The 21,032-nt window shown below is 36.1% G+C and overlaps 1 protein-coding gene across 1 annotated transcript in view; it reads left to right on the forward strand.

The window, feature by feature from the left end:
- Positions 1-382: 382 nt before the first annotated feature.
- Positions 383-21,032, forward strand: part of PTPN4 (protein tyrosine phosphatase non-receptor type 4) — a 38,643-nt gene continuing 17,993 nt past the window's right edge. The window contains exons 1-6 of the mRNA XM_010713937.3: positions 383-397; positions 507-608; positions 1,940-2,028; positions 7,475-7,538; positions 13,905-14,077; positions 18,156-18,224. Coding sequence (XP_010712239.1) covers positions 383-397; positions 507-608; positions 1,940-2,028; positions 7,475-7,538; positions 13,905-14,077; positions 18,156-18,224 — 512 coding nt within the window. The remainder of the gene's footprint in view (positions 398-506; positions 609-1,939; positions 2,029-7,474; positions 7,539-13,904; positions 14,078-18,155; positions 18,225-21,032) is intronic.

Here is a 21,032-nt window from a genome sequence, read left to right on the forward strand (position 1 = left end):
TTTTTTTTTCCTCAATATGCAGTATTAAGTAAAGGTTTTTACTGATAGCTCCTTGACATTTTAGAACTTCAATACTGCGTTGTTAGAGTAAAATTTAACAAAATATAGTCTGAATTTGTGATGACATTTGTACACTTCAGTCAGTGACTTAGGAAATCCACTTAAGTAAGATAAATAAAATTTAAGTGAGTTAATAATTTAAACTTTGAGGGTCTTGGAGAGAGGTTGCTATTATAAATAGAAAATGCAGTATTTCAAAAGCAATTTCCAGTTTTCACAGCTTCAAAGCCATTTAAATGTTGCAATTCATTAGAAATAGCAAAAAAGTACATTTGCAAGCTGTTGTTGTTTCAAGACTGTAAGCACAATATAAAATTTTTGAATGAAGGTGTTTATGGTGAGAAAGGAAATTCAGATTTCGGGATGAGGAAAGGTCAGTGCAGATTTTCTCTTTTAGCTCAGTGAAGACACTATTGAGGAGCTGCATTTCAATGTTTCTTATATAGCTTCTTTCTTTCAGAGGGTTGTCTCCTGCAGAAGCAGAGTTCAATTATCTCAATACAGCACGTACCTTAGAACTCTATGGAGTTGAATTGCACTATGCAAGGGTAAGTTTGGATGAACTAATATTTTAATGTACAAGTGGATTCCTCTGATATTTGTGGGAAACTAAACTTTTGTTTTTTCGTGAGCCTTTCTAGTCACCTTTTTTCAGGAGAAAAGGCTGAAAATAATAAGTTTATCTTATAAGCTGCCTAAATACTATTTACCATTATCAAAGGTCACTATTTCACTCAATCATCTTAAAGGTCTTTTCCAACATAAACAATTTGATTATTCTATCTGTGTGCTTTAATTTCAGCTTAGTTTATGTGTGCTACTCGAGTTCAGCCTTATTGGCCTGAATGTCAGTTTGGCTGACTACTCCTGAAAAAGAAAAATGTCAATGTTGAATGCATTTTTTATATTTAAGGATCTGTTTTCTTTTGAACATATTTTATTTGGTTCAGATTAGAACTATTATGTAAGGTGAACGTACTATAGTTTGATAAAATATCTAGTGTATGGTGAATATAGTGTGAAAATAAATACACAACCTTCTACTGTAAACTCAGAGAAGTATAGGTTAACATCATGAATGCTATAAATTTTGAAAAGAGAGCTTCTAAATAGAAAGTTCTGATCATGAGAGTTATGAAGCATATATGGAAATCTAGCATTTATTTCTCCATGGTAAGTAAAGTGAAATAGTTTTATTGAATAAAGCAGGTAGTTTGAGGTCTTGACTCAACTTGTCATTACAGTGCTACCATTTCTTCAAAGACTGAGTGTAATTATGTTTAGCAAGACATTTCTGTTTCTAATATTTCTGTTCTACTCCCTAATGTTAAAGAAATGTGCAACAGAATTTCAGAAGTACCCTGCTTCACTACTATGTCTATTCTCCTATTTTTACTCAAGAATTGAGAGGTCTGTAGCAGGTGTTTGATAAGAGTGCATAAGTATTTCAGGAAAAGCGTGCTATTTGAATATGCTCACAGTATTATTTGTTTTAGAATCTCTCCTCTCTGTGTTCTGAGATTGCAATTTCCTTTCAGGTAGGAATTTAAGTCGCTGGTTGCTTTTAGTGTTGCATATGCTGAGCCAATGTTGTTATTCATAATAAACTGCTAGAATACTCTGTTTGCTTGAATATCATGGAAGATCTAATTAGTAAGCTGCCATAGAATTTAGTTTTCTAAATGATTCAGAGCAAACATTTAGTCCTCTCCGAAACGGGAGAGGAAAAAGTGGATTCCTGTTTGTCTTCCTAAAATACGTTTCCTTCCATGTAAATTGAGTTCTAATTCACTATTGTTTGTGTGTTAGGAGGAAGATTGGTGAGCTTCCAAGATATTTATATTGTTTTTCACTTCATTGTCTCTTTTCTTTTTTGAAGGATCAGAGTAACAATGAAATAATGATTGGAGTGATGTCAGGTGGAATACTGATCTTTAAGAACAGAGTACGAATTAACACCTTCCCATGGTAAGGACAGCTGCTAAGGTTAATCATTTTGTTTGGTATTTCAGAACATATTTTCTACTATTACCAGTGCTTGTCATGTGCTTTAAAAAAAAAAAGGCTAAAATTTTAATATGTGAAGTTGAAATGATTTACCTCGTACCAGGTAATGGATAGTTTTATGAAGGGTTTTGTCCTATTCTTCATGCTGTGCTGTTAAGTGATTGTGGTGTAAAATATAACTAATTTTTATATAATTTTTCTTCAGGAACCTAAGTAAGCATACTTTGTGTAACTCTGTGTTAACTGTTTAGCAAGGGCTAGCATTATGGAAATACTGATTTTATTCTAGCTCAGTCTTTATAGGGACCACTAAACTTAAAAATATTAAATACAAAAATAATTGCTGTCATCTTTTTTTGTAATCTAATTGTACTTTGTGTTAAATTTAGGCATGGCACTTGAGGATAAGTGAGGTGTAGTATTCAGGGATGTTGTTATCTCTTCATCTGTAGATAGCTGTTTTCATCATGAAGATCAAAAAAGTGCATTTATTGAAGAAGAGGTTGTCATTTATTTCTCCTCTTAACTAAAATAGATTGTAAAGCTGTTCTGATAAGTAATCATGGAATTGCCCTCGGTAATCTTATTGTTCTGATAATCATCAGATTTTCTTTAATTGCGATTATTTTTTTTACCTATTCATATCAGAAAGGGAAAAGTCTAAGAGAAATCCTGTTTTGTTGCATCATTCTGATGCTGTACACAACTGTGTCACCTTCACCTAAGCTTTTTTGTGTCCTTCTGTAGTAGTTTTCTTTGGTTTCTTTTGTCTTCTTCAAATCCACTGTGACAGTCAATACGCACTTTGTGTATACTATAATTAAGTTCTGAGTGGGCAAAGTCGTCCATCTAAAATTATTGTAGCAGACATTAAGTTACCAGGCACAAAAAGCTTTTCACATTAGAAAAATGCTGACTTTCACATTTTTGTTTGCTGCTGATTTGTGTGCTTGGGCAATACAGCATTGAAATTTTCTGAAGTTCATCTTCATATAAATGGATTAAATTCATTACCTCAGCTGAAACTGGAAGAACTACTTTTCTGAATTCCGACTGATACAGTTAGCTGATATTCTTGGGGTTTTGTTGTTTTTTTGTTAGTTACAGGGTGAAATCAACTATGTGTAATCAGTGACCTGTTTTTGCTTCAGTATGGTCTCTTTCACTTGGTGAGAGTCAAGATGTTAATGACATCTTTCCTTCAACCCAGTGAATTTGAGACATTTTAGTTCACGTTGCAAAGCTTAATCCCTAGTTTTGTTGTAGGATGTTATATAATTTGTGGTTTACCATGTTGAGAAGTATGAATGATCAAATTGGAGCAGATTTTCACAGAAAAAGAAATACAGAAAGCTATGACAAAAAACTTCTCTACATCCAGATGTAATTGAACACACAAACATATTGCCTGGAAGCATTTAAAGAAAAACAAGCCTGAGGCAAACACAGAACATCTACATTTTCGGTCTTCATGGTTAGTCTGGTAAATGAAAATTTGATCTTGCAATGTTAAGTCTGAAACTACTGTAATATTCAGGCCTACCATTCTAATAGCAACTCGCTCTAAGAAAGAAACCTTTCATCTCCAAGAGTTTTTAAATGTTAGAACCATTTCTGGATTAAAGCTGCTTAATAAATGTAGTACTGTAATAATCAGGATGGTTTTAATCCAGGCTGCTTTTACTGCTTTTTTGTTTGTTTGTTTGTTTCTGTTTGTTTGTTCGTTGGTTTTTTGTTTTGTTTTGGTGGTTTGGTTTTGGTTTTTTTTTTTTTTGGGGGGGGGGGGAGGGGAGGGGAGGTTGTTTTTTTGTTTTCTGGGTTTTTTTTGGAGAAAACAGTAATAATAGAAATACATTCTATAAAACACCGGTAAATTACTGGGTATGTACAGTGTAAGTCATAATTAAGCTGCAAGTCCCTACTGGAAGTTAGAGGTTTCTGTGAATTCTGTTTCATATCATTTGCGTGCCAGGGATGCTGATCTAAATTCTTACTGTGGTTTGTATGTGTGTGTAATTACCTAAACAGTTCTTCTTTGTATTCAACCATATCAGCTGACATCAGGGTTATTAATTTCTTCCTGTGAAGACTGTAGTACCACAATAATTGGTCTTTACAAAATAACTTAACAACAGCAAACAAAGAATCCCACCCCCACTCATGTACACACACACACACACACACACAGTTTCCTCCAACCATAGCCTTTCTTTGGCTAAGAGTAAAGCAGTAGACCTCTTATCATTCTTCTTTTATTCTTAGTCCTATAGCTGTTCCAGAGACATCAGATCTGACGCTGTTTTTCTGCTTGCTCCTGCGTAACTGGACCTGTGCAAAATGTTTTTTCAGTGCTTGGCAATTATATGGCTACAAGTGAATGTTTAGATATCCCATTTTCAGTACTCCTGTGCTGACTTTGAGACATGTGACAGGATAGACCTGCATGCACATGCGGAGAAATAGATGTAGAAATAGATTCATCTGTAATCAAATAAAATGTCCTTTACTGCTTATCTTAATTGGGTTGAAATCTTTGTTAAAATTACATAATGCAGTCTTTTTTATCAGAGATCATAGGGTGAGAAGGAAGAGGAGGAAGGCTAGGCAGGCTCAAGGCAAAATGCAGAGTGTCTTCTATGTAGTGCATCCTAATTACTTTTCCGGTATTAGATGTAACGTCTAATTTCCACAAGCTGCACTACCTGTCACAGAGACCTGGGAGTCAGTGAGATCTGATCCTTTGATTCTTGAAGACCAAGGGACAAAAGCATAGAGTACCTGAGCGTATCATTTGTCACTGGATCACCTTCTCAGGAGCGGAGACACACTTTCCTTTGCCTCTCTTTTACTGTTGATGTTCCCCTGGAAAGCTTTGCCTTTCACAGCATTACTTCTTTCAACTCCAGTTGAGCTGTGGTAGTAGTACTAGTGGTAGCTAGGTAGTATTTCTGTATTCTTTCTTGGTAGTCTGATCTTGCATCTACCTCCTGCATATTTCCCATTTGTTTGAGCTTAGTCAGAAGTTCCAGGTTTGTCCACGCTGGCCTCCTTCCATGCTGGCCTGCTTTATGTAGAAATGAAGATTATTCTGAATTGGGATTGTCCTTGAAGGTTGACCACCACTCCTCAGTTGCCAGGCCCTGCAAAGTTTATCCAAAGGATTTTGTGTACCAGAGTTCTGAGCAGACTGAAGTTTCTTCTCCCTGGGTTGTTGAGTCTGCTGCTTGCTCTCCTCAGTTTCCTCAGGATCATTAAATCTACAATCTCACAACTGCTAGAGCCAAATGTGCCCTTTTCTACTAAATCTGAACAATCTTTCCATGTTTGTGAGTGGTGCTACCAAGAGCATCTTCCCTAGCTGATCGGTACAAAACCTGTCTAATTGAAATCTTGGTCAAGTCTGCTGGATTGCTCACATTCTTCATTGCCATCCTCTCAGCAAAGTATGGAAGTGCTAAAGTTGTCAGTGAGCACCACAGCTTTCCACATGTTTGAGTACAGGCTTCACATTAGGTTAGGATTTGTAAATATCTCTTCATTTACAAAGATACATTATATGGTTTAGGATGTCTGAGATAATTGGAGTCTGGAAAATCATACCGGGAAAATATTACAAATGCCTGTTCTTAACCTTTTCCTTGGATATGCATCATTGGCAACAGAAAATGGAGGCTTGGGTAGATGCGCCTTTTGCTTTAGCTAAGCGTGGATTTTCTTAATGCTTAGCAGGTTATTAGCAGTGCATATGGACTCTTACTGCTGCATTTTTAGAAATAGATGAAGTTCATGTTCTTATGGCTCTTATGGCTTGAGTTAGACCTTACTGGCTAATGGAACAGTTTTGAGTCTGTTCCTGTTGAGTGGTTTCAGGCTTAATTGACCCCTGACTTTGCTCTGCCTAAATTATGGGATAGGATTAAAAAAAAGTGTGTCTAACTTTCATCTTTACTCTCCCTCAGTTATCAAAGGAAGTCATTTCTTTAACAGAAGGGGAATAGAGTTAAAGCTAGTAAAATGGTTTTATAAATTGAGTAATTTGGATTTTTTTTAAAGACTTTCTGTTAGCATGCTAAACAAATCTGGTGTTTTGTAGAGCATGTGCAGATGTTATTAGAAAAGATCTGTATTTAAATGATCTTTTAATAGTAGTGTACCTCAAAATTGTAGAAAACGGATTGTGATAGACTTCTGGTTCTGTTAGACTACTTAAATGGAAGTTAACTTCCATTAGTTAACTAGGAAAGAAAAAAGATTTATGTAAGCATTATTTAACAACTGATATTCATAGACTCTCCCCACCACTTTGTTTTTGTTTTTGCTATTGTTGGGAGAATTTCTCTTCACAAATTATGGTTCCTGCTGCAAATACTGCTCCAGAGAAAATGTCTCCATTTGATTTGGTTAAGAAGATAACTTGTATTGGATATAAACATGTTTTGTGTGTGTGTGTGTGTGTGTGTGTGTGTGTGTGTGTGTGTGTAAAAAAAAATATATATCCATCCAACAGAAGTGTTTGCTAATACTTTTGCTCCTTATCTTTCCAAGTGTTAGAGAGATTTTTGTTCAACAAGGTGATTAATATGCAAGCAGTAATTTCAGTCATTTCTGAGGCTCCTGTATATTCTTAATGAGTCAGTTAATCTCAAAAACTGTAGTATTATCTTCGCTGTCACGATTTGTCTTGCCTTGGTAGCTTTAGTAAGCCAATACAGTAACTTGAAATAGTGGGACTGTAAGAGATGACAGTTCAGATTAGTGACAGAGTTCTGTATAAACAGGCAGTGTAAGAGATTTATTGTAACCCCTGAGGAGTTTATAATTTTCCAAAAGTTAACTCTTACTGAGATTTCCTTTGAGCTTCATTAAAATGGGCAATGAAATCATGTTTGTGTGAGATAACACTTCAATTTAGCATTCTGTATTTTTTTTTTTTGTATCACATAGATTTTCCTTCTCATGTTCACAGAATTTGCTGTGGTTTTTCACGTTACAGTTACTTTTGTGATGGAAATATCACTTGTCTTTTTCCTATTTAGCACAATTGTCGTTTAACTGAACATCTCAAATTGTCTGGAATTACTGTAGTGTCTTGTATGCCTCATAGATAACCTGCAAGATAAAGCTATCTGTAGGCTGTTCTTTTTCCTGTGATGTTTTAAATGACTTTTCCTGCTTGAATTGTGGAGGGTTTTTCAATTATTTGCTCAGAAACAAGTGAATTTCATTGGTAATATATACATAGCTTACAGATTTTAAATTATACAAGCTGTTTTATATAATCTCTGTATTATTTTCTATCTATATAAATGGAATCTATGCTCTGAAAAGTGTGTTTTCATAGAAACATTTAAGTTATTAACAATGGTTATACTAATGTTTAAATGTTCTGGTTTTATTTTTCATTTAGGTTGAAGATTGTAAAAATTTCTTTTAAATGCAAACAGTTTTTTGTTCAACTTAGGAAAGAGTTGGTGAGTACTATTTTAAATTTGATCTAAAAAATGAGTAATTAAACTTCTCTGTACTAGATGTCTGCATTATACTTTAAAATTACATTGATTGTTGTCTTAAGTCCAGTTTCATCAATTTTCTGTTTATTTCAGTTGCCAAACTGAAATGTTTATCCAGCCATTGCAATGTTTAGGAAGACTTATTTCATTTGATTTGCCTTATACAAAAAAGACTTTTAGTCTTACGTATGTATGCGGGAAATAAAAATTGCTTATATAATGCAAATATTGAAGGTTGAAAGTAAATCAATATTAAATTTAAATTTCAGAGGAAACCAAGTTAAAATGAAAGGTAATGCTTAATGCTGGTTCACTCGCATAAGTGCTCTGATCAAAATACACTGGTAGGTACTATTCAGATTTAGTAATACAAAGTGGCTTTATTACTTAAACAGAAGAGATAAGAATGCCTTTGCAGTTTTAAAGTACCTATGGTAGTTGGTTTATGCATACTTCTATATTTCTTGGGAGAAAACTGAAGTTTTATATGGAAAATAAATATACTTCTCCTGTTGTGATGTTTGTTTCCTACCCTGTGAAGCAGCATAGGACCAGTGAGCAGTTAATTCAGCAAGAAATTGATTGTTTCATGCTTCCAAGAGATAGGAATCTAAACCCTTGCAGACTTGGAAAAGAATTAATTAAAATATGGGTATGTGATTGACTCATTAGATTAGTTAAAAGGTTTTGTGCAGTTCTTATTTACAACTGAAAGGATTTAAAGACCTAAGTACAGAGTTACTAACCAGAGGAAAAAAAAGATATATTTTAGACTGAAATACATTCTTAATGTTATAGAACTACTCCGGATTCAGAGACAAATATGGTCAAACAACAAAAATGTGGAAAGGAACTCCTGTTACATCAGAACAGGCCAGTGGTTTGTGACCAGCAACAGCAAGTTGAGCTGCTCATCTTAACAGCAGGGGGCCCAGGAGTTTGAAGTTCTCACAGATGGAACTGCCTGACTAAATACAGATCTGCTGTGTTAGCTGATGGGAAGAGGTTGACGTTTCTGCTTAGAGCAGCATGAGTACGCTATCAGTTTAGAAAGGGGGAGTTAAAACTGAACAAGGATTTTGGAGAAATTGTGTGGGAAGAATTGAACTTTGGCTATTATGTGAAATAAACAAGTTTACCTATTGATACAGGCAGAAAAATGGTAATGATAAGTTTTGTATCTTGTATTTTCTGTTATTTTATTAATACCCCGCATATTACTTGCACCAGGGTGGAATTGATATATGTAACTAATGTTATTTCTCCTCTGAGATGACTTATCTAAAGCAACAAATTAAGAAGACTCATTCTGTTTTTCTTTAAGCTCTATATATCAGATGAAAACTGACAGCAAGAACTTCATTTTCATTTATTTCAAGTCATGAATACCTTAAGATCAAAGCAGAAATTTGGCTTCCAAAGAAGGCATACTTTTTTAATCAAATCTAATATTAAAACTGTTATTTCCAAAGTTATTTTCCCTGGGCAGACTCTTAGAAAGAGATTCATCTCACCTACATTCAGAGTCAGTTAAGATTTATGATACTTTCTGTTTCATGATGGTTAATGAAGCAATTGCTATTTAATCAGCTAATCACTAGACTTCTCTGTGTAACCAAGACACTTGCGAAGACTGAAACTTCTTGCATAAATTGGAAGCGTGTTTTAGAATAAGTTCTCTGGTATATGCTTGGTTTTAGTTTCCTTCTTCTTTAACAATAGTGGGAACCTCAATGGCTTCTTTTTGGTAGTAGAAGCCAGGTGAAATGACTTCGCACATTCCATATGTGAAGTATCTCTAGTCTAGTGCTTTGAGTGTATATTGGAAAGCATAGTCATACGATATGATAGTGAAAATGTATTCATGGTATGTTGACGTGTTTCAAAGTGTAAATACATAAGGAATTTTACAGCTGATTGACCATATTTTTTTCTAATGGAAAGCTGAGATACTCTAGGATATTAAAGTGGTGAACTTGGAAGAGAAATTTTGCAGTGTTTCTTCCAGACTCTTCCATGTGCACTTCTTAAGTGGCCCAAAACAGATATTTTTCAAATACTGCTAATGAATATTGAGAGTTTTTAATTGCAGTTGTCCTTAAAAATGCAAGTGCCTTATCTTTTAATCTCTTATTAAATTAATTCTTTATCTTGGCATTGCTTAGAGGCATCAACATAAGTAAAAGAATTATTTGACTGCTTTTTAGTAGATTATATCTGGCTTGTAAATTAATCATTTAAGGGAAGCCAGATGAAGCAGTTTTATGTCAAAGTGATTTTCCACCAGTAGCATAATATATTCTTGAATGAAAGTTAGTTGTATAGTCTGTCAATTATATAACTTGAGTAGATTTTCTTTTCATTCTTTATTTAGAGTTTGGAGGATGAGGAGAAAGAAATTGTACATTATTCTTTATACAGCATTGAAAGTCCTCTGTCCTGAGCTGTAACATCAGTTGCTGCATTCTTCACTGGATTTTGCATTCTCATGTTTTTGCTTATTCAGGCTGTTCCATATTCTGCTTCCCTTGCACATTTTGAAGCTCTTCCAGAATTAATCAGTATATATTCATTTCTCTATATGCTTCCTTAAGCACTGTGGGTTGTGGTTGGTTGCAACCTTAACTGCTGTTGTGTCTCAGAATCATAGGGGTTGGAAGGGACCTCTGGGGATCATCTAGTCTAACTCCTGCTAAAGCAGGTTCTTTAAAGTAGGTTACACAGGAAAAGCATCCAGGCAGGTTTTGAATATATCTGGAAGTGACTCCACAACCTCTCTGAGCAGCCTGTTCCTGTGTTCTGTCACTGTCAAAGTAAAGAAATTTTTCCTTGTGTTCATATGGAACTTCCTATGTTCAGTTTATGCCCGTTGCCTCTTGTTATGTTGCTGGGCACCGCTGAGAAGAGCCTGGCACCATCCACTTGATTTGAGATACTTGTAAGCATTGATAAGACCCCATCTCAGTGTTCTCTTCTCCAGGCTGAACAGTCCCAAGTGTCCCAGCTTTTCTTCATAAGAGAGATGCCCTAGGCTTCTAATCATCTTTGAAGTACTCTGCTGGACTCTGTAGAGAAGCCCCATGTGGCCTTACCCATGCTCTTTTTAATGCACCCTAGGATACCATTGGCTTTCTTGGCCTTAGGAAGGCTAGTTCAAGGCCAACATGTTGTCCAGCAGGTTTCAAAAGTCCTCCTTTGCATAGTTCCTTTCCAGCATGTCAGCTCCTAACCTGTACTGATGAATGCATTTGGTCTTCTCCAGGTGCAGGATTGTCCTAGCCCTTGATAAAATTCATCAGGTTCCTCTTCACCCAGCCCTCAGCATCAGATCCCAATCATAGAATGGCCTGGGTTGAAAAGGACCACAATGATCACCTAGTTTCAACCCCCTGTTATGTGCAGGGTCGCCAACCACCAGACCAGGCTGCCCAGAGCCACATCCAGCCTGGCCTTGAATGCCTCCAGGGATGGGGCAACCTGTTCCAGTGCTTCCCCATCCTCCATGTGAAAAAATTCCTCCTAATATCTAGCCTAAACCTCCCGTCTCAGTTTAAAACCATTCCTCCTTGTCCTGTCACTGTCCACCCTATCTCTAGCATACTTCAGTAGTCTTGATTCTAGACAGCCAAACAAGGTGTTCAGCACATTCATTTATTCTTTTAGAGCCCAGATATCCAATGATAAATTGAGTCTGTAGCAAAACAGTATCATATTTTTTGTCCCTAACAGAAACCTTCCTTCAGTGTTTGAGCAAAAAATTTATTTTAAATAATGTATCCAAAGCTTTTTTTAAATTATTATTCTTATTGACTTGCAGAAAAAACTTAAGCTAGATTTGTAACGTGCTTATGGTTTATCTGGCAAAGTACATACTTGATCTTAAGTAGCACCAGCATTCATTACGTACCTAGCCAATTGTTTCCTAACCCTACCTACCTATGTTTCTGCCTTTTTTTTCTTTTTTTTGAAATGAGTATCTGACGTGTCTAGCATGGTCTTTGTTATATTTTAAGCTTCCGAAGGACTTCTGCCCACTATTTGTGGAAAAAGTTGAGTCTCTGGTGTATCTGTTTATAGCGTTAGTCTTTGTTCTCTCAGAGATGGGGGTGGGGAGTTTTTGTTTTGTTCTGGGGGTTTTTCTTTGTTTAGGCAAAGTGAAGGAGACACATTAGAGAATGTTTTTAATCCGATTTTTCTCCTGAGCAAAGTGGGATCTGCTTTTAAATCTCTAATTCAAAAAAAGCAAAGTGAGTTTGAATGAATGTTGCTATCCAAGGCAAATATCCAAGGGCTAAGCTGTTGTGTGCAAGAGGGACTCTAATATCCATTTTTTGTTTATATTTTTTTGTCCTTTTAATAAAAGGCATCACAAACATAACTTAGATTTCACTTTGCAATTTTCCTTCCAGTATTTCTTCATTCTGTAGGTAACCTGTCACGTAGTGCGCATTTTAAAGGTTGTGATTTAAATTAATTTACATGCTTTTTGGCTCCCCAGTGGTTTCACCCTCAGGCTCCAAGCCTCTGATCACCTCTATTGCATCCCAGCTGCTTCCCTCTTCCCTTTCTGCAGCGAGCAAACTGGTTTACTCTCTCTCTCTAACAAGAACCATGGGCACAATTAGTGAGAAAATAGTTTCAGAACAGAATCCAACTGTGACTCCCTGAGGTAGTCTTCTAACACTGTCTCAACGGACTTAAAACCTTGAAATACCTGTATGTTGTACCATAGAGCATTCAGCATCCTCCCTGAGCTTGGGGCTATGAAAATGTTCTCATAGACTTCAGCGTAACCTTTGTGATATTTTACATGCTTTTGACTGAAATACTTGTAGGTATTAACAAGTGTTGCCTCTGGACCCTATGGTGAGCCCAAATTGATCGAGGCCCATTGTTCTTAAAGGAAAAGAGGGGCAATCTGTTCTAAACCCTGCTACTAATCAGCAGCAGAACTAGAGCTTGCACCACAGAAGCACCAGCAAAGATAAGTTGCAGGATATGTTTGGATTTTAACAGAACCTGGAAGAGCAGATAGGAAGAAGACTGGTGCACTTTAAGCTCGTGTCTTACATCCTTCTTCACCCTAAAGATCGATTCCTGGCTGTAACTGAGATGAAGGGCGGGGTTTGATAATCTGTTCTCGCTATACTGCAATGAAAGCCACAGAAGCTATGAATAGAACTATTATTGAAGTACCCTTAAAGCTCTAAAACCCCAAGTTCCTGCGAAAATGCTGTTTCGCATTACAATTAAGCTGATATCACCACAGTTCCTTCTCATCATGCTTACCAACTCTTCCTTCATGCTACATGTCTGATCTGGTGATGATGGTGACACGAAAATCAGATCAGCTCATCCTCTAGAATATAAACTAAGGGAAGCAACAGGTTGCTTTGTTTTTTTTTTTCTAATCCATAATTATAATGCTTCAAGAGTGACAAGAAAATGCATGGTCATCAGTTCAGATAACTTCATATCCTTTATACTGAGCTGAGGCAGTCTGTAAGTTTACAAAACTGTACACATGTAGGGTAGAAGTGCATTTTGTTTACAGTGCTACTATACATTTTCATTTTTGGGGAAGCTTTTTTAAGCTGAATAGGGAATGGATGATTTCTATTAACTAGTTTATCGCTTAATTTTTTAGTGATGGTTAACACATCTAGAAAATACCAGGGCAGTTGGTGATAAGTGGAAATTAGGAAGAGCTATCTGTGTAACTGTTGTAAACTGAAGTACATAATCATTTTTTAGATTATTGCCTATAATTTACTGAATGTCATCAATAGATAATCAGAATTTGCTGTTCAATTTCAAAATTCAGTTAATTCTTTGATCTAAGTTCATCACATGAGTAAAAGTGCAGTGTTTCTCTGAGCCATTAGTCATAATGCTCCAGTATCTCGACAAATTTGAAGAGCAGTCCAGCAAAAGCTTAACTTGGAAAAAGAATTTGCTGTTAAGTAAAAGCAGTGAAAGGCACATTGGCTTTTGGGTTCTTCGGTCATAGGAATTTATTAATATATTTTGGGTCATGTCTTTTGGGACAAGTTCTTCCCATCTAGACTTGTTTCAACACACCTATGAACGAGCTCGCTTGAAAAAATAAAAACAAAATGGCTGTAGCCTTTAAAATGCCTTTAAAGAAAAAGTCTTAATGGTGTTTTTAAAAGATTTTCTAATACATACAGTCAATGTAAAATTAGAGAACTACATCAAAAGGCATAATTTTGGGGGAAAAAGATTGCAAAGGCCACAGTATTCATCTTGATTTCAAGTGTGACTGGGAATAATTTTCATCTGAAATCCATTTTTTCTCACTTTTAGCATGAATCCAGAGAAACATTACTGGGCTTCAATATGGTGAATTACCGCGCATGTAAGAACCTGTGGAAAGCCTGTGTTGAACATCACACGTTCTTCCGTTTGGACCGACCGCTCCCCCCTCAGAAGAACTTTTTTGCACATTATTTCACTTTGGGTTCAAAGTTCCGGTACTGGTAAGTGCTGATTTGAAATATGTAGGGAAGAACGTAAATGAATAGACAGCTCATTAGTAAAGATAGTCAGTTACCTAGAATTTATTTTGAAAGGTGTGTCAATTCAAATGCTTTTTGAATCCTGTCTTCCTTCACCTTCCTTCTTGGGGTAGGTTTCAAATGTAAGTAATTTTCTGGAGGAGTTTGGAAATATAGTTACTATATTATTAACAGTCATTATTGAGCTAACACTAGATATCTGTCTCATAGGCTGTGTTTCCTTGCCTGCTTATGTGCAGGATTATGTTTGTTTGTTTATTTTAGAAGTCTCAAATTCTAAGTGTCTTATCTGTGTTTTGTAAAAGTGATGGATCTCAGGCATTGCATACAGCAAGTAAACAGACCGTAATATAGATCAAATAAAAATCAGCCAAAAGAAACTCGTGCAAGTAAAGCCTGAAGCTAGCTGCATATGAAAAAGGTACTAGATGAAGACAAAAGGCATATCAGCTCTGCACAAAGGACAGTTTAGTGAACTTTGTGAAGTTTAGGAAACAAGGATGGAATTTATACAATTAGAAATTATCATTTTAATAAGCAAAAAGCTTGAAAGTCCAGAGAATGACAGTAGTATAACTGTGATCCCTGGGTATAACTTGTATTGTAACAACTGGGTGGGTGGTATTGTTTTTTAAAGTGTTTTATGCTTGAAATAAAAGAAAAGTAAAATAACTGAGTTAACTGTCGTTTCAAGTGAGGCAGAATGCCTGTGGTTTAAATTGTGCCTAAAGTAGAGAATAATGGAGCTACTACTAATCATCTGTCTAGAATGGCAACAGTATCTGTGACGTACAAAGGGAGATGATGAAAAAGCTAGAAAGCACAATAACGGGCTATTTCTGTTTCACTTGTGAATTGCATAAATGTATAAAAAGGAAAATAATTCACAGGCTGAATTTTTATACCATCTGTTTCTTTGACTAACATTCACAGCGTCCATTTGAGAAACACCATTCTGTGATTCCAAACAGTGTTTGAGACTTGGTTCAATGTTACTGTCATAAATGTAGGGAAGCTTTTTCATTTCTGAGCAGATTTTGAATCATTGTGGTTGCTATAACAGAATAGCTCTTTGATGGTGACATTCAACTTATGGTAATGTAAGCTGAAAAGGGAAACTATAAAAATGAGGAAGGTCATTAAAGTTAATGAAGCAGCCAAAAGGCTAGAATTTGTGCAAGTAGTTTGAGAGCTTGTTTAGAGACTGCATAATAGCAGTAACATGGCATACAAGGAGAGGTTAAGGGCAGTGGGCTCGTTTAATCTGAAGAGGAAACTAAGGTGGGGGCTTTAGAAGCAAGCTTAAAGCTACTGCTAGGTCAGATTAAGAAATGGTGGAGCCAGACTTTTGTGGGTGATGGCAAGTGGTAGAACAAGGGGCAACAGCCACACATTTACCTTCAAGAGTCAAGCTGGACATTGGTTTTGTTTATTTTTTAAGGAGAGTAGTTCTTTACTGGAACAAGTCACCCAGAAAAGTTGTGGAATCTATCCTTTTGGATAGATTCAAAACTTGGCTAGACTAAAGCCATGGCCAGACAGAATTTAGTGTTAGCAGATGGTTGGATAGGAGCCTCCTAGCCAACATTTCTGTGATTAAAGTGAACTAACAAAACTTTAAACTACCAGGGCAAAACAGAATTATCTCGATTTCTGAAAGAAGCCATATATACAAAATAGGTCAACTACTGAATATTCAGTATTCAATCTGTTACTGGACTAAAAGCTTCTAATGAAGGAAATTTCAGAGCAAGTTTAAAAAAAAAAAAACTGCCACAAAGAATGGGGAAAGCTACTCATGAAAATATCAAACTTCTGTAAACTATCCGTCGGTTTTCAAAGTGGTGCTTACAGCATTCCTCACCGGAGCCTCAAATCCAGTGGCCAAAATATTAGGAGTTTTACTGAATATTACTGTAGGTCCAGTCTTCATATTGAAAGGAAGTTACCAGTGAAACAGTATACAGTTTTGTAGTAAAAACCTGAGTTGATACAGAGTGTTTTGGTGGTACTTGAGTGATGAATGAGTAGGTAATGGCAGCTGAAACTGAATGTTCAAAAATGCGATGTGTATGTATAGAGTTAAAAGAGGAATGTAATTATAACTAATCTGTCACTGTCTTGGAGCTTTTAGGTAATTTTATGAAAACCTAATTATTAGTAGGGGTCAATGCAAATACAATGTTACAGTTACTTGAAAGGAATTAAGAAAAATACAAATGGCTTACTGCTTGTCAAAGTTAAAAATGCAAAGCCCCAAGAAGTTACCAAGCAGGAGCTTTGAAAAGAAATATATTTTTTTTAGTGTTATAGAATTGCAGTATCATAAAGTTCAGGAAGGCAGCTGAGGACTTTGTCCAACACGCTGCTCAGAGCAGGGTCTGCTTTAGCAGGTGGCCAAGCACTGTACCCAGTCAGATTTTAAGTATCGTGTATTCTGTTCTGTAATTCTGCTTAAGTTGGATTTCCTGTGTTTCAATTTGTGTCCTCTTTGCTACCTCTTATCCTGTCACTGAGCTCTCCTAAGAAGGGTCCGGCTGTCTTTTTGACACACTCTAACAGACAACTGTTTATACAGGCTGATTTGATTCCCCTGAGTCTTTTCTTCATGAGGCTGAAATCAGATACCAGGTCTCAGCTCTCTCTGCCGCTCCGCACCAGATGCACCAGACTTGTAAATGTTTTCACAGCCCCTTTGCTTGACTTGCTCCAGTATGGCCATGTGTTTTGGGCTGCCCAGAACTGGACACAGCACTCCCAATGTGCTTTTGTGGAGTTGAGTAAACCTTTCCATCCGCTTGGCCCCCAGCCTGTCACTGGGGCTGTTCCACCCCAGGGGCAGGTTTTTGCATTTCCCTTCACTGAATTTCTGTTGGTGCATTTCTGCAGCGTTCACACATTCAATAGTCAAATGGTGAAATTCCTTTCTAGAAGAATATTGTAAATCCTAAAAATCTACTTTAACTCCAAAAAGCACATAGAAAACAGATTTAGTCTTGTGATTGCCACTGATCACAACTTGGACCAGTATTGGTCCCTGGTCTGACCTGCTGTAAGCTGCAGTTATGTGTGGAGCTTTAAATGGAGACAAGAATTTTTGAAGCCATACTTTATAATCTTCTCTAAAAACAGCTGCTATTGGGCATTATTTGGGATAAATGAATGTTTCCATCTAGTTCCAGTTTCTTATTCAGAGTTTTCTAACTGACAGAGGTTATTCAAACATAAATTACTCACCATCTGATTTCCTAGTTATGTTGTATTTAGTGTTGTATTTATTCTGTAATATGGCTATGAGAACAACTAATTATTTTTTGATTTTATATCACTGTATATGTTCCCTGTAAGGGACAGAAAAGAGCAGAAAAGTATCCATGTCTTTGTAGGACATGCATGCATGTGAAGTAATAAAAAGAGGGAGTATCTAGGCACCAATTCTTAACTTCTGATAAGCACTCTAAAAAACATTGTATTGTTTTTCAAAACAAATTATGAAACATTATAATCATAGAATAAAGGATCTTTCCTTTGACACAGGAGATGTGGTCTTAAAGGAAGAGTCAGCAAGTTCCAGTTTTGTGTTTGAAAAAGCAGAGTGCAATTGTGATGTGTTGATCTGTATTTCTTAATGATAATTTGCTGAACTAAGAAGCAGTTAAGTTGTTGGTTTTTTTTTTTTAACATTTCAGTTAGTAGTTTAGGAGGAGTACAGTGGAGATGCATTACTTTTAATTGTGTGTCTGTGACAGAAAAGATGATAGTCTAGAGAATATTCCAGAAGATACAAGCAGAACTTGCATGTTGCTTTGGATAAAAAAAAAAAAGGGGAGAAAGAGCTTTGTTATGTTTCACATTAATTGGTCTTTGTTAAACTTTGTGAAAAAAGACTTACACTTACCCAGTAATGTCTAAGGTTATATTATACTGAAGCTAGTGCAATTGCTTGAGCAGTAGAAATTTTCTTGAGATGGTTCAGTTCCAAGTGATAAATTATTATCCTGAGATGATTGCATTTAATGGATTTTGGTCTGTTTTCCAGTGGGAGAACAGAGGTCCAGTCTGTGCAGTATGGCAAAGAAAGAGCAAACAAAGACAGGGTATTTGCAAGGTAAGCAATTTACATTTCTACTGGATTAATAAGTGTTCTGTTTGTATATCTTAAGATGCTTTGGGGTCATTGTTTTCTGTTTGTAAACTTGCAGAATAGGGAGTCTTTTGTTAACTGTTGCTGTTGGCATGATTTGATTGTATCAAGGAGCTTAATTTTGATGTGGGTTGTTATTCAGGCAGCCAGAAGTGGAAGAGAATCAGAATTGCCTTAATAGTTGTATGTATTTGCCCTTAATCGTGCTGTTTTTATTGCAGATAATATTCTTTTAGCCATTAACTCAATATTTGAATGTTTAATCCCTGATAACAACCTTGGACTGTACATGTGTACTTCGGTTAGAGTAGTAATGGTGTGTGTCTGACTGAATGAGAACAGTTTTACCACTGTGGCCCCAGTAAGGTGTTGGAATGATGAAAAATTTGACTGCTAGTATGCTGTTGCTGTAGATATTGTGGGGGGGGGGGGGCCGTTACAAGCAGAGAGCATCCTCTGCACTTTTTATCTGCTTAAACTTTTTTTGAGCTGAGGAATGTCTTTGAACATGGTTACCCATTTAGGAACTCTGGAGTTCAAACTCGTGAGGTTTTTCTATATTTATGTAAGGGACAGTTATGAATCAGCTAAAAACTATGTAATATATGCTGCACTCTAAACTTGGCAATTTCATGCGGAGAAGTGGGATGAAAAAGAGCTTTTGAGGAGCATTTGCTTCATTTTTGAAATTCTTATTCAGTAGATGGCACTCTCTTCCCTTCGAAGCAAAGCTAAACAAGTGCTGCTGGAGTTGTTTGTCTTTTATAATATATACTCTGGTTAAAATTGAAACCTATGGCTAGAACCGAATGGTGTTTTTTCAAGTCTTTTTTCTTAATAAAATACTTGACTTTCCCGTATTCTGTAATTGCACTTTTCACTTGCTTTTAGATAAAGCAATACATCACAGTTACCTTTTGGGCCGATTGGTGAAGTGGATGACTGATAAATGTCTGATTCATGTATGGATCTGTCACGGAGTGGACTGAATTTAATGGTGTATTGTAACAAATACAACTTTGGAAGGCTTTTAATAGATCATCTACTTTTCCCTCCTGTCTTCCCTGAATTTTCAGTTATGAAGATTTTTAGTATTTTAAAAGATGAAACGAGCAAGAAATGTGAAGTGTTTGTAGAACAAAGCATGGTTCAAAAAGCTTAAGCTGAGAAGCATTATCCTTAATTCCTTGTCTACTAAACATTTAAGTTTCAGGCTGGAATACCATTCAGCCCCTCTGAATTCATACGAAAAGTAAATGTATGACATGGGTTTTGTTCCTGGAACCTCCCTTTTCCATTCTGAGCATGTTTTTCTCAAAATAATTGCGTCGTTGAACAGCTTTTTAACCTCTCAAGCAGCAGGCTTGCTTCAGTTACTTAAGGTTTTGAAAGTTCTTTTTGGTGTCATTTTCCTTTTGATATGAAACTATAAGCATCTCAGCTTTGTAGTCAGAATTTTTTTAAGAACGAGGTGGCCACTTAAAAGCAACAGTAATTATTTTTTAATTATTATTACCACATAAGAAGATGTGCTCTTATTACAGATCAGTTATGATCTTTAGAAAAAGTACTGGATGTTTTCTAAAACTGTCTACGTTTACCCTCTGTTTCCCTCTGTTTGAGCTAATACTCTCTAAGCAAACTTTTAAGTTCTTTTGTTGTACGAAAATGATGCTTAGAGTAAAACTGAGATGTAATTTGAACATTCTGTTTGTTCTGAGATGGGAAATGGTGACTGCCATTGCAGCATTCAGCTGGCCTTTGCATACCCAGCAGAATAGAAAGAGCACAAGGTATGGAAATAAAATTTCCTGACATCCATTTGAATAAATCAAGCTTTTTTAACCTGCAGCTGCCAGCCTTATCTCAGGATTTTAATTAAAATTAACTGATGTAGTATTCATGGATTTATTTTTTTTTTTTAATCATAAAAACGTTTTAAAATCAATTTTAAAATGGAGCCGTTACTGCAAAGGAAGTAGTGTGTGATATGATAAATATTTTTTTTGGAGGCAGCTACACAATTTCATGCTGCACTAACTGCAGCATTTAGAGGACTATTGTTGCAGTTGTTGAAATTTTTTTTAATCTCCATTACAGCTATTTTCTTGGCCTCATTTGTTGTAGGATGTTTGCAATCCATAAAAACCCATCAGAATTCCCAGGAGCATAATAAAAGTGAAAGTAGATAATAGAAGTGAAAAAGTTCAATCAAGTCACGAATTGAGTGATTCCTTAAAGAACATTGCTCTCTGTCTAAAGGTCCTTGCAAATGTTCTGATTTTATTCAGCTCCAATGGGATCTATTGGATATGAGAGGAGTTGTTGGTATGTGTTGTATGGTAGTGTGTGCATCTCAGTTGGTCTGCATTTCTAAACTCTTTATCATGAATGTACTATCTCTATTTCCAGCAACTCAATCTAATTGTTTCAACCATCCAATCATTCAGGACATTTAAATTCCTCTTTCTTTAAACTGCATATCATTTTGTGGTATTTCTGCAGATTTTTATGTAGTTTCAGTCTCTTCGTCTGAAGTTACAGTCACCAGTTTTGCTGAGAAATTCATTCCCTGTGATCCTTGTCAAAATACAAAGGAAAGCAGTGGCTCCACCTTATTACTTTTTGGGACAGAAATGATTTAAGACTTTGACCTGTGTTCCCCAAATCACGTTCTCTGTGCCACCTCATGTGAGAATTTAGCACTTCAGCGGTGCCAGAACCAAATTTTGTCTTTGAAACCATGAGCTTTGTTTATTTCTTTAGCTTTAG

The sequence above is a fragment of the Meleagris gallopavo genome, chromosome 7 (assembly GCF_000146605.3).
Source record: "Meleagris gallopavo isolate NT-WF06-2002-E0010 breed Aviagen turkey brand Nicholas breeding stock chromosome 7, Turkey_5.1, whole genome shotgun sequence".
Lineage (NCBI taxonomy): Eukaryota > Metazoa > Chordata > Aves > Galliformes > Phasianidae > Meleagris > Meleagris gallopavo.